Raw genomic sequence first — 13,075 nt, 5'->3', positions numbered from 1 at the left:
CAAAATAATTTTCTTTGATTGTAGCATCGTTGGCACGGAAAAATAACTTTACAAGTTTCGACATCATAATGCTTCTTGGATGAGTCCCTCCCTAGCTTCCACCAGCATCAAAATCATTCATGTTAAACCACTGTAGCCCGACACCACCTTCACAGCCTCCTTCACCATTTTCACAAGTTGACGTCAAAAGCAACATCTTGTGCTTCCTCCTTGACTGGGAATCTGAGTTCTTTCCATAGGTTGGTATTCTCTGATGCTATCCTTCAATGGTGGACTAGGAACTTCTGCCAGCACATCAAATCCCTTGAGATCGACGGAGCGCATAAATGCATCCTGATCAAATAGGCTATGGTTTACACACAGGTTCCGAGATCTAAATGCAGATTGACATAATTTTTTGTTCTATGAGCGTACGCACATTTATGAAGAACAAAACGGCATTTTCTACAAGTTAGCAGCCACCAACATGTAGAAATGAACATTTTGCTCAGTAAGGCTTTCCTTTATTTATGCTGCTAAAGTTGAAGATCGCTCTAAAATTTTTGATGCAAGACCAGAAGTGTTAAATTGATGCGCCTCTTTAACCCAAGTTTACGGGATTATTTTAAACTTTCTTTTCTTGTTAATGGCTAGACAACTCCATGCAGTGTCACCTGGTCTGACCAGATAGATAATGTACCTTGCAGCTAGCAGTCTTGTCAAGAGGCGCTGCGACGCTGCAGGCCAGGTGAGGAGGCCCCTGCGTCTTTATTAGCGTTAAGGCTAGCGCTTGCTTGAGGTTCTTTTCCTGTGGATTTTTCTTTTTTTCTTTTTAACCGATTTATGTTTACGTATTTGTTCATTTTCTTCACTGATATTAAATTTTGCCTTTTAATTTATTTGGTTATTTATTCTTTTAAATTATCTTATTTTATTTTAAGGATAAAAAAATATAATTTTATATGACTGTTATGACATTTTATATTTCCTTTTGATTTTCTAATCTATATTTTAAATTTATATAGTACAATAAAAGATTACTTTTTTTTTTTAATTTATAGCATATCACCTTGGTTTTAGTCCATTCAAGAAACATGCAAGAACTGGAAAAGAAGCTCACAACCCACGTTGCTTGTTTAGTAATCTTTTCATATACACGAGACACTAATCCTAATCATGACTGCATAAGATATCACGCTACACATTATTTTTATAATTATTTTTCATTTCAGAAAGATGACATGTTATACTTTGGTATATAATTATTCTCCATTGTGACACCCTCCCTACAATGGTCTTTCCAGCTGTGATGATTTTTTCTCTATCAGAAAAGAAAAGGTTGAGCTCTGCTGATTTCATCCAATTAACTACAAAAAGTTGCATTATGCAGAACATTATGCGGTAATAATATTAGGGGAACTTAATATAGCAGAACCTGTGTCAGAGGTGGCTTTAAAAATGTGATTATAGTTGTTTTTTAAAATATTTTTTATTTTAAAATATATTAAAATAGTATTTTTAATTTTTAAAAATTATTTTTAATATCAATATATTAAAATAATTTAAAAATAAAAAAATATTAATTTAAAATAAAAAAACATATAAATTTTTTAAATACATCTTTAAAATACAAAAACTAAAAGAGCCACCGTTAATCTGCATGCCTTCGATCAGATAGCATGACTTCTTTAATGCTCTCTGCAGCCAACTATAACTGTAACAAGAGAATAGGTACATGGTCATCACAGTATATGCCTTTTGTTTTTCATCTCTCTTTCCACACTCAACATGATATTCTGCAAAATCAAAACAGTGCACAGAAGAGACTCTGATTTGTTATGAGTGTCCCGCTCGCCAATCAGACTGGGACACTAAGATCTTGCAGCCCTCTTAAGATCTTGGAGAGCCAGCCATTTCTCCTATTGCATGCTAGGTCCAGTTACAGGAATATTTTGAATATAGATTTGCAAGTTCTCAAAAGGTAATATTAATAGCAGATATAATTTTATTAATTAAATAGCAAGCATTTAAAATTGAATTAAAAAATAATATTGTTTCAAATAAAAAATTATTATTATCACAAATAAAAAGGATTCATTATTGATAAATTAAAAATTTATTTGAAATTGTGATAAGTGTTTTTTTTAAAAAAACTATAAAAACTACGGAAAAGACTTTTCCTACTGAAAAGAACTTCCAATGCACCCTGCATCTTAGGCTCCGTTGGACTTAATATAAAGCCCATAGAAGCCCAAGCAAATCGTAGGAAGGAAAAAAACAAAACAAACAAAAGAAAGATGAGCCGAGAGTCCGAGACTGCAGCAGCAGCAGCACTCTATGAAAAGCACTGTTTAAGAGGAATATTTTATATTTTATATTATTTTTATTATTTTTTAAAATTATTTTAATATAATGTTAAAAATAAACTTTTTTAACAGATAGCCGGTACTTTGGTGCTAATAGAAGGTGTTTCTCAGGATTAATTACCTGAAAACCAGAACCAGATTCACAAACTTCTTCACTCTCCGTGAAAGACCATCAACTCCATGACTACATACACAACAGCAGCATCACCACCACCAGATAGGGACCCTTCATCGTCCTCAGATGAAGAATCGCCGCCATCTTCCTCGCTAACATTCGACAAGGAACGCCACGTGGCCTTCTTGGAGATGATGTACCATATGTTACCTTACCATTACCAATCACAGGAGATCAACCATCTCACTCTCGCCTACTTCGTTATCTCCGGTCTCGACATCCTCGGTTCCCTTGATCGCGTAAGCTCTTATTATTTAGCCTAATTGCTCTTAAAACATGTAATACATTTACAATTTGGAAGATAATTTGGGTTGCTTTCGGGTTGGATTTTGTTGAAAGTTTGATTTTTTTTACTCTCTGTCATTTTGATTTAAAATTTCGATAAAATTAATGGATTGTTTGATGTTTTACAGTGATTTAAGAAATCGGCTGTGTATTTTTATGTTATAGGTTGACAAAGATGCGGTTGCTGCTTGGGTTTTATCTTTGCAATCTAATCCCGAAGATAAAGCTGAATTGAACGGTGGTACGAACTTGATTGCTAATAAATCTTGTTTAATTCGATTACTATGATCACGAATAACCATAATGCTTAATTTTTTTAAAATGGCTAGTTAACGATTATAATGAGCTGTTGGATTGTTGCAGGACAGTTCTATGGGTTTTGTGGCTCTAGATCTTCTCAATTTTCTTCGGACAACGATGGGGTGTGGATATACAGAGCTAAACTGTCCTATAGGCTCTCTTTTTTTTTTACTAATCCTTGCACCGAACTGTTTATTATGTTTCTGCAAGAAAACTTATGGCGTCAGTGTCCGTATACCTTTGTCCTGGATGTTACTTATGATGTTTGATTTGCCTGTAGATTTTAATTCACAATCACAGCCACTTGGCAAGCACGTATTGTGCCCTATCCATACTGAAGACTGTTGGCTACAATTTGTCCAGTATCGACTCCAAATTAATATCCATGTCAATAAGAAACCTCCAGCAACCTGATGGGAGGTATGTGATAGGGTTTTTTACTTGAATATTCAGCACTTGCTATATTCTGCAATACGATTGCCTTTTAAGTTTGTTCTCTCTGATCCTGGTGGATAGTGCCTTGTGTTTTTGATCCACCTCAGTCAAGAACTTGATTAACCTTTTGGCTTAGTTCCACTCTTCTGTTTATTTTTCCACCCCTTCTTTACATATGTAACTTTAGTGATTGGAGATCACCCAGAAAAAAAAAGAAAAAAAAAGAAAAAAAGAATTGTGTTTTGGCATTGAGCTGAAATGATGTCTTATAGCCCTTCTTTTCTTTTTTTTCAACCTTTTGTTATTTTGCAGCTTTCTGCCTATCCATATTGGAGCAGAGACAGATCTTCGATTCATATACTGTGCTGGTAAGGGAAAAAAAACTTTGGGCTGTTCATGAGGCTGCTTAAAGTGATATAATATTCCTATTGCTAATTGATGTATCAGCGGCCATCTGTTTTATGTTGGAGGATTGGAGTGGCATGGATAGGGAAAAAACCAAGGATTACATCTTCAAATGCCAGGTATATTTGTTCTTAGTGAACTTCTTTTCTGTCATCCATCTCTCTGCAATGTATTTTGCATTCTTCTGATAATCCCTGTGGTATATGTATTTCATGTTTAGTTAAAAGTATTGCTGCTCTTTTCAGTCATATGACGGTGGTTTTGGGATGATTCCTGGTTCAGAATCTCATGGTGAGTTGCAGAACATTCTTATATGGTTGGTAGATCCTCAAAAAAAATTTAAATCTAAATGCATAATTGATTTGCATTTCATTGATACTGTTAGTTTCTGCAACATGTACACAAATTCTAGTTTTAACTGATAGTGTTTTTCTTCTCTTTGCTTTTCACCTCTATTTTTTTTGGTCCAACATCTGCTTTTAAATTTTATTGCATTTGGCGGTGATCTTATTGTGTTATTGTAATCATCTATAAATTTTTACTGAGAAATCTCTATAAACGAGCTTCTGTTTATACGTCCTTGTGAGCTTGCTTCTTTCAATGCTATCTACCAAAGATTTTCATCTTAGTGGGCAGGTGGAGGAACTTACTGTGCAGTTGCTTCTCTTTCTTTGATGGGATGTATTGAAGATGATGTCCTGTCAAAAAGTGCAGCTTCTTCCATCATTGACATTCCATTGTTGTTGGAATGGTGCTTACAGGTTTGCTTTCTTCATCTTTTCTCTGGAATTATTTCAAAGCATCAAAACTAGACCTTGAACTTGTAGCTTTTAGAATTTAAACATGTAAACAATGGACTGACACTGTGGTTATTAAGGACTAGAGAACTTGTAAATGACTAAATGCTTGTGAAATCATAACTTCCATTTGCTCCCTAAGATATTTCAATTTTCTGTTTAGCTTTTGATACTTTAAGGTCTTCCATCATCCGCGGCTGTAATTTTGACACTCTTTCCTCTGCTTCAGAGACAAGCAGCTGACGGTGGATTCCAAGGGAGAGCTAACAAGCCTAGCGACACATGTTATGCATTTTGGTGAGTGTAAGAACACCTTCCTGAAGTTCCACGCCACAACAGGCTTTTCTTCCTTGTTTTGACATGGGAAGCATGCTTTGTACAGGGTTGGGGCAGTTCTGAGGATCTTAGGTGGATCCAAGTTGATTGATGGAACAGCTTTGCGGAGATTTTTGCTTTCTTGTCAATCTGAGGTACTGGTGCTTGTCCTTCCAACTGGTCAAATTGCATGTATTTCATGTATGATATTGTTAATTTAGTTTTCTCCTATGGGCTGTTATTATGTATCCTCCGCATGTGTTTAATTGTGGGTCTTCCCTGATACACTGAAAAATGGAAACTGATTGGCTGGTGATGAAAGCTGACCAGAATGGAGGATATATTGGTTACTTACTGAAAACTCCTAGGGGAAACCTACATTTGTAGTTCTGTCAAAAAATCAAAGAAAATGCAGAGGTAAAAAGTACAGTGTGATGCATAAGATGTCAAACCAGCGACCAATCATGCTCATATATGTGAATTGTCAAGAGCCATGGGAATAATTTCTTTGTTCTCCCTTGATGCATATCTACTAGGTGATGATATTATTTTTGGATTCTAATGTTCTTTTGCTTAAATTGTTCCTGGACCAGTATGGTGGTTTCAGTAAATTCCCAAATGAGCTGCCAGATCTGTACCATTCCTACTATGGATACACTGCACTCAGTCTTTTGGAAGAGCCTGGCCTCAATGCACTCTCTGTTGAGCTTGGAATAACAGGTTTTGCTGCGCTAGGAATTTGACATCATCATCATGTTTTTCTTATTGTTCGCAATGTTTTCTGAATTTGTTCATCCATCTCAGATTGCCGATATATGTTCTCATTTATTTAAGTAAAAAGAGATGTTTTTTTTTCTTTGTTCAGTGCATATTGCCATTTGTCTATCCATTTGAGGCATCTCATCGGATTCATGTATTTTTTACATTTTTTTTCCCCAAATATGTAAGCTTATTCATAGACTAGAATTGTTGTGACTTACTATACTAAGAGCAGTCTCTTGGCGTGTCAGAAATTTGTCCCGTCACCATGTTTGTCGTTTTTAGGGGCCGGTTGCATGTGACACTGCTCGCAACTTAAAATGGCAAGGACTGTTTTTTTATGACTACTTTCCTCTGGTTGGTCTTGGCGCCAAACAGGTGCTTGTGAAGTCGAGTTTCGTGAATGAAACAAATCATTCATCAATAAAGAAGTGCATGTTGAGATGAATTCTGCTGAATGATTGACACTCCGAGTGCACATTGTCTCTGCAAGGTGCTACTTTTCTGAAATCTTAGATGACTTGGTTTCTTCCGGGACAGCTTCATGGAATGACGATATATATCAGGGTTTCACCGTACTTGAAAAGAAAATTTCCGCAAAAAAAAAGACTGAAATTAGTGGGATTCAACTGGCAGCACACTGTGTGTCGATGCCAATAACAGTCTGAGTCGTTGATGCAGCGGTTTAACTGATTTTTAGCTTTCGAGGACGTGGAATGCTGGTTAGATTTCATATGTTGTTCTGATCATCATCATATATTTGTTTAGATTAGATCAGAATGAAACCTAGTTAGTGCTGTGATGCTGATCTTATTTAGTTCCCCAAGAGGGCTCTTATCCTGAGGGATGTGGGGCCAGGTTGGGGTAGTAGCTAGCTCACTACTCACTGATTACACGGGTTAAGCTCGCACTGTTCATGCTAAACAATGCTCGATTCATTCGCCTAGGTGTAGTCTATTAGGACGTTTGCCAATGAGCTTGTATTTGAGCATCTCCTCCCCTTGCCGAGGAGTCACGACTCCTAGTTCCTCTCGGACTGCAATAGCAGCGTGGCCCAAATAAATCTATATATATGGAAAGTAGATGCCTCCGAAACCTCATGATTGAGCCACGTGTCTCTTGTAGCATTTAATGGATAAAGGCAGTGCCTGAATTGATTCTCCAAGCCAAGGTGGCGACATATTCACGGGTAAAAATGGCCTCTATGTTTTTTCGAAAAAGCCCAGGAAGCGGCTCACCAATCACAAGCACCTCTTTTCTCTAATTTTGTCATTTTTTTTGGCTGGTCGCCCTTATCTAGGCATCTATATTAGACTCCCTGACCAACCAAAACTCTCATCAGTTTTGATTCTCAGATGTTAATCCGACGGTATAGATTAATTTGTAAGAAAGGCTGGTGGGGTACATACAATTACCTCGCAACAAAGGAATCCAAGATCAGGACATGGCACTGATGTCAGTTTATGTATGTGCCATGAGCACGGAGAGAAAGGAAACAAAACATGGAAAAAAATAAATAAAGAAGTGCATGGTCTTGAAAGAATTCCTACAGTGCCTTTTGGACAAAAACATCAGTAGTACCACCACTCGCCAGAACGATTACAGGATATCAGACAGCTCAGAGATGCATGAAGAGTGAATACAACAGATTACTCCCTCAAGACCCCCACCTGCACTTGTCCAACCTTTAACATTACACTGCAGAGAGTGTGTCCAACTCCCCACCCACCCGAAGATTTTTCAGACATTGCAAAAGGGTTCGGCAAGGTTAACCTTCTAACACCATCCCATAAAAAGATTAAAGAAAAGGAACTCCTAAAAAGAAGACTAAAGTTGGTTAATAGAAATACATAGGGGGAAAAAAAACCAATCTCGTTTTACTCGATCACGGAGATCTAATGAAAGAAGGAACTTTTCTTGGCTGCTGATTTTGATGTTGAAGGTGAAGTAGCAAGAGGAAGTACCTGTGAAGTGCTTGACTGATAGTCTGGTAGTTGATGATTTTGTTCATTAAGCTCTCTTTCTTTGTTCCTGTCAATAATGATGGTGAAAAAAGGCCCATCATCCTCGTCTTTGTTAGAATTTGAACTAGCAGGCATTTTGGTATGATCCTGAGCAAAAACATCATGCCTTTGGACCTTCTCCCCAGCTTCTTGCATCAATTTCCTTCTATATAGTTTCTCATCCGCATCCTGTAAGAACTTGAATTTTGGAGGCGGTGATGATCTTATCTTATTGAACTCTGCGTCTTTTGATGATTCAAAGAGATGATTGAATCCAATCTGATTATAGCTAGGAGTAAGAGGAGGTGTGAAAAATGGTGGAGAAGAAAGAGGGGTTAGATATGGAGTCTCCACAGTACGAAGCAAATCACTTAAGCTTCTACTTCTTGATCCTTTCGCACTCTTAGGATCACCTCTAGACCTGCCATCTTCAGACTCTAAGTCCTCCTTTGTTTCTTCAACAATTGTAAAGAGAAATCTGGGTGGACCTGAGAGACTATGCAGCCTCATGAGCTCTGTCTCCACATTACCATCACTCCAGGGCCGGAGCAATATATCTTTGCTTGTATTAATATTGAGCTGGGATTCTTGCTCGTGTTGGACAAGTGCATCTGTTATTCTCACCGATGAACATAGTTCTTGATTGTGCCTTAAAGAAGATGGCTTTCTTAAACAGAACATAAAGAAGAGCTCTCTCGTTGGGCTGCTGTAATCACCTCCAATCTCTTTGTTAGCAAACCTTTTCTTCCACCATAACAAGTAGTAAAGCTCAGCAACAAGGGCCAATAAAAGGCAACCAAAAACTATACTCAAACCAAGCCCTACACTACTCAAAGATTTCATCTTCTGTCTAGAAATCACATGAAAACTGCTTAAAACATCCAATCAATAACTACTACAGAGCCAAGAACCAACAGAGAAGTTACCATAAATAACTCCAGAATCACCTGTGGTACTAAGCCAACAAAAGAAACCCAAGATAAGCAAAATCTTATCAAGAGCTACTGAGCAGTCCCAATCTGCACTGAACAAAAGCCAAGGCCAACAGCACATCAAACTCCCTGCTTCTCTTCAGCAAATGCTTTAACCAGTATACCAACTCTATCTGCCATTAACAAAGCCCCAAAAGAAAAAACACTCCACCAGCTAAAACCAAACCAAACGAAAAGGCTCTCTTTCTCTGAAAATCACAATCACAAATCATGAAGCTTGATTATAAAAGTTTTATTTTTTTTATTCGACAAACCAATGAACTAAACCACACAGTTGTGGATAATTACATATTTAGCTAAGCCTCCAGGTCACTGAAATAGTTGTACATAAGTAAACAAACGAGGCGGTTTGAAATTGTGTTTTAAAATTACTTTTGAAAAGCGTACTTTATAAGAATATCAAATACACTTTTAAATTGTCTTTGGAAATATGATGAAGATTGAGGTTTGAATGAAGCAAAAAAAATTATGAAAAAAAAAAAACTCATTATTTGAAGTTGCGATGCAACTTGCGTTTCATTATTTTTTTTAAAATTAATTATTTTTTTATTTTAAAACTATTTTAATACATCATATCAAAAATAATTTTTAAAATAAAAAATATTTTTAAAAAACAAATATTACCCGTAAATTCAAGCTAATAAAAACAAACCATTGTTGGACGAGGCGGAAAGGAAGTCGGCTATATTACTCGCTAATTTATGGCTTGACAGGACACACTCTTCGAGGGATGCTCACATGGGATCGCAAATAAAAGGAAGCTGATGTGTCAATGATGGGCATTTTGTTCTCTCTTACAGAAATACCCCTGTTCTACACTCGGAGTTAGTTTTTCTTAATATCCAATACAAGGAGAAGATTTTGAAAGTGAAATATTAAAAGAAAAGGATCTGAGACTGAGAGTGTGGGGTTAAGCATGTGAGAAGATATTCCAGAGAGAAACCTCAGAGGTGCTTTATAAAAGTTGAAAAAAATTACAGATTATGGTAGATCCCAATATAAATAAATTTGTTTTCAAATAAATAAGATTATAAAAAAAAACTAAATGGTTTAAAATTGAAATGAGAGAACAACTAACAGTAAGATAACTTTAAATTTTAAAAAATGGCATAAAAATCAATATTTTTCATCCTAAAAAATCTCTTTACCCCTCCTCCCCCACTCTCTCCTAGGTTTAATACATAATAAGTCCATTAAATTAATTTTTTTGATTTTTTATTTGTTTTAAATTAAATTTTTATGTGTTTTCAGATTATTTGGTGTGTTAATATTAAAAATAATTTTTAAAAAATAAAAAATATATATTATTTTAATTTATTTGTAAAAATAACATTTTAAAAATTAATTACTATTATATTTTCATTTCCAAACACACGAGTAAATGAGATGAAAAATTACAATGATAATACCCCTTACTCCCGCACCAAACATCCTCTTGGAGAGTAAAATAGGGAAATAATACGGATGGCACTCAATTCTTGGAGCTTCCACGAGCATAAGAGGGAAAATCGAAATGTGATTCGGGCATTGCATAAAACTATTTTAATGCTTTACCTAGAAAAGAAAGTAGTGTCACCTTTGTTACGCATGAGTTGCTTCAAAATGATGGGAGTTGAGAGGTCCTCTGATTGAACTGGCCCAGCAACCCTTAAAACGACCTCCCATCGCATGAAGCTTGATTGATGGTTCATATCACTATTGAAGCTGTGATGATCACCATCATTACGTTATGGAAATGGGGGTATCCCTGAACCATTTTACTTTCCTGTGGGCGTTAGGACATCATTTCCTTCGAAAGTTTTGTAAGAGATTAATACTTTAATCACATGGGATTTGTGAAAATATCTATCTGGGAAAGGGTGGGATACCTGATGGATCTAGTGTAACTAAAGCCCAAATTAGTTGAGAAGTGTTTCAAATTCTTAATCATATTGTTTGTTGACATACATGACATGAATAATGGATAGATTAACAATGAATCTTGTCTCACACTCGATTATATGGAACTTTAATCCCTCAAAATGATTATTTTCTTTGAAATAACTGGAAACCAATTCCCATGCTTTCATTTAATGTCTGGTTTATTTTCAAATGACTTCCATGGTTGACTGTTTGATGACTCTGATAATGGGCTTCCTCGTCTTAGCCTATGCTTTTTGCTGCAACACAAAGGACTTGTGGGCTTGGAAGTTCATTTATCTGAAGGCCTGTGCCCGGGTGTCAAATGACCCAGTAAGATATTTCGTGCCTTGAATCAATCTGAAATCTGAATTCTAATCTATCCATTGGAAGTATTTTGCGCTGACACGCACGGCATACATGCAACTCAAATTAACAAATGAGTAGCAGTAAAAACCTCTAGAAAAAATGGTAGTTTAAAACATACTACCATATAACTAATCCAGGCCATAAAATTAATGACTTGCCAGAAAAAAATGATTTGCCCTAAATTGGTCGTCAATGATAACTTTAGCAGCTTCCTTACTATGTCAAATTTCTGTGTGGTTCACCAGAACCCGGTAGCTGAAAGGCGACGGATTCTTGGTGGGCTGGCTCTGAGACACCCATGTCGGCCCGACAAAGAGGGCAATTCAAGTGAGAGAATAGCCACGTATCGATTCAACAAGCATGAAACGTGTGCAAACATTCAGGCGAAACCTAAACTTCTTCACCATCCTTGAACTCAGTTAAACTTAATGTTACATCTTCAGATTTTGACATTCGACCTGTGACATTCGTGTGTTTACAAGTGGGGATAAGGGATGCAATCGAATTTTCGAAGGTGGTTGGTATGTCTTGAAAACTGGTCATGGAGCCTTGAGTAAATATTTCATCTAACTTTCCTTGTTCGGTGGCACCATAGGACCACGATGAAATGGTAGATTAATAGCCCGGCAGAAGCTGCTATAATACCAATAATGGCATTTGTTAATGGAGAGAGACCGAAAAGGTGAGGGGAATTGTCTTCCATGGTAATTAAGATGTTTCTGAATTATTTTAGGACCAATAAATCATATAATTTGGCTTCTCATCTATGTGATGTTCGTCTCCAGAGGCGAGTCATGGGACAATTTTTCAAGCATGCGCGGCCTGATGCAAACTGTCTTGTAGTCATAGGACAACTTGCCTATAGTAACCCGATGTTTAAATACATACCGAAGATAAAAGTAACATTGTATTGCGGCAGAGGAGTAGTTAAGTATTTGATTAGGATTGCTGATTGATTAAAGTTGACGTGTTATTTCCATCTACTAATTGCATGTTTGATCGATAATTTCATCCAAATCATCAAAACATTAACTTGGTACCACTCTTTTTGAAGTGATTAAAGTTAAAAATGTTAGCCACCAATTTGATGCCTAACATTGGAACATAAATAAAGAGGTAGGGATGCTCTACCTATAACCAAGTTACGTATCAACTTTTCTACGTATCATGTGAGGAAAAGAAAATGCAATTTAATAAAATTAAATTAAATGATACACTTCTATATAAGGTATATTGTGACAGTGTAGTGCAATGTGTTTATTTCTCATTTTATAATGTTCTATCTTGCTGCGTATTGTTACTTCTACATATCGCAATCCTAACATTATTTTTTTCCTGGTGCTGGGAAAGGTGAGGAAAGCACGGTTATTGGTTGAATTTATTCACTTGAAAATAGCATCTTCATGTTTATATTCATAATATTCTAAAATTTAACCCAATATTGACGTAGGAGACTGAGAGTTAGCTAGTCTAACTAAAAATTATCGAAATTAAACCAATTTACCATCGTTTTAAGGTTGCCCGCCATTCGTTAGCCATCTGTTGCTTAGGACCAAAGGAATTAGGGGAACCCCGCTAGATGATGTAATTATTACATCACACTTATGCCAATAAAATCATTGACCCTCTGTCAGAATTTTTCTTAGAAAAACTTTTATATGAGAAAATAGAATAAAATACTAATATTTTGGACATTTCTAATCAACAACTGGAGAAGCTCAGTAGGTTAGAACGTAATCACAGGGTCGAGGGTTCTGGTAGTGTCCTTGTTTTTTATGTTGTTTTAGGTAGTTTTTTTAAAAAAAAGGAATTCTTGAAACGAGACGTTTCAAGTTCTATGTTTTCTAAGCATAGAGTAAGAAATTGAATTAGACTACATCCCGTTGCTTAAAACCTTGGTACTAGCTCCTGGGGATTGAGAATGAAATCTCTCCGGCGGGAGACAAGGAAGGGTGTGTGCTCAGTACTCGTAGACTAGTATGCTTTATTGAATAAC

At 36.3% G+C, this 13,075-nt stretch overlaps 2 protein-coding genes across 3 annotated transcripts; one reads left to right on the top strand and one right to left on the bottom strand.

Annotated features, from left to right (window-relative positions):
* The first annotated feature begins 2,389 nt into the window (after positions 1 to 2,389).
* PGGT-I (Prenyltransferase family protein) lies at positions 2,390 to 5,912 on the top strand. 2 transcript variants are annotated; one of them, XM_011029735.1, is made up of 11 exons: positions 2,390 to 2,759; positions 2,971 to 3,046; positions 3,169 to 3,227; positions 3,386 to 3,525; positions 3,853 to 3,908; positions 3,988 to 4,064; positions 4,191 to 4,236; positions 4,582 to 4,706; positions 4,972 to 5,039; positions 5,125 to 5,212; positions 5,330 to 5,629. In XM_011029735.1, exons 1-11 carry the CDS (start codon positions 2,526 to 2,528, stop codon positions 5,360 to 5,362), a joined length of 1,002 nt encoding a protein of 333 aa, XP_011028037.1. In that variant the 5' UTR covers positions 2,390 to 2,525; the 3' UTR covers positions 5,363 to 5,629. The 2 variants fall into 2 exon arrangements, with proteins under 2 accessions (XP_011028037.1, XP_011027959.1); XM_011029657.1 differs by lacking the exon at positions 5,330 to 5,629 and adding an exon at positions 5,651 to 5,912 and having other exon boundaries at positions 2,391 to 2,759.
* A 1,396-nt stretch (positions 5,913 to 7,308) lies between these two features.
* LOC105128025 (uncharacterized) lies at positions 7,309 to 9,279 on the bottom strand. The gene has a single exon (XM_011029560.1). It carries the CDS (start codon positions 8,660 to 8,662, stop codon positions 7,712 to 7,714), a length of 951 nt encoding a protein of 316 aa, XP_011027862.1. The 5' UTR covers positions 8,663 to 9,279; the 3' UTR covers positions 7,309 to 7,711.
* Positions 9,280 to 13,075: the final 3,796 nt, after the last annotated feature.

Source organism: Populus euphratica, unplaced genomic scaffold (assembly GCF_000495115.2).
Source record: "Populus euphratica unplaced genomic scaffold, PopEup_1.0 scaffold1.1, whole genome shotgun sequence".
Lineage (NCBI taxonomy): Eukaryota > Viridiplantae > Streptophyta > Magnoliopsida > Malpighiales > Salicaceae > Populus > Populus euphratica.
The sequence above is the reverse complement of the archived record's forward strand: the minus strand, read 5'-3'. Positions and strand labels throughout refer to the sequence as shown.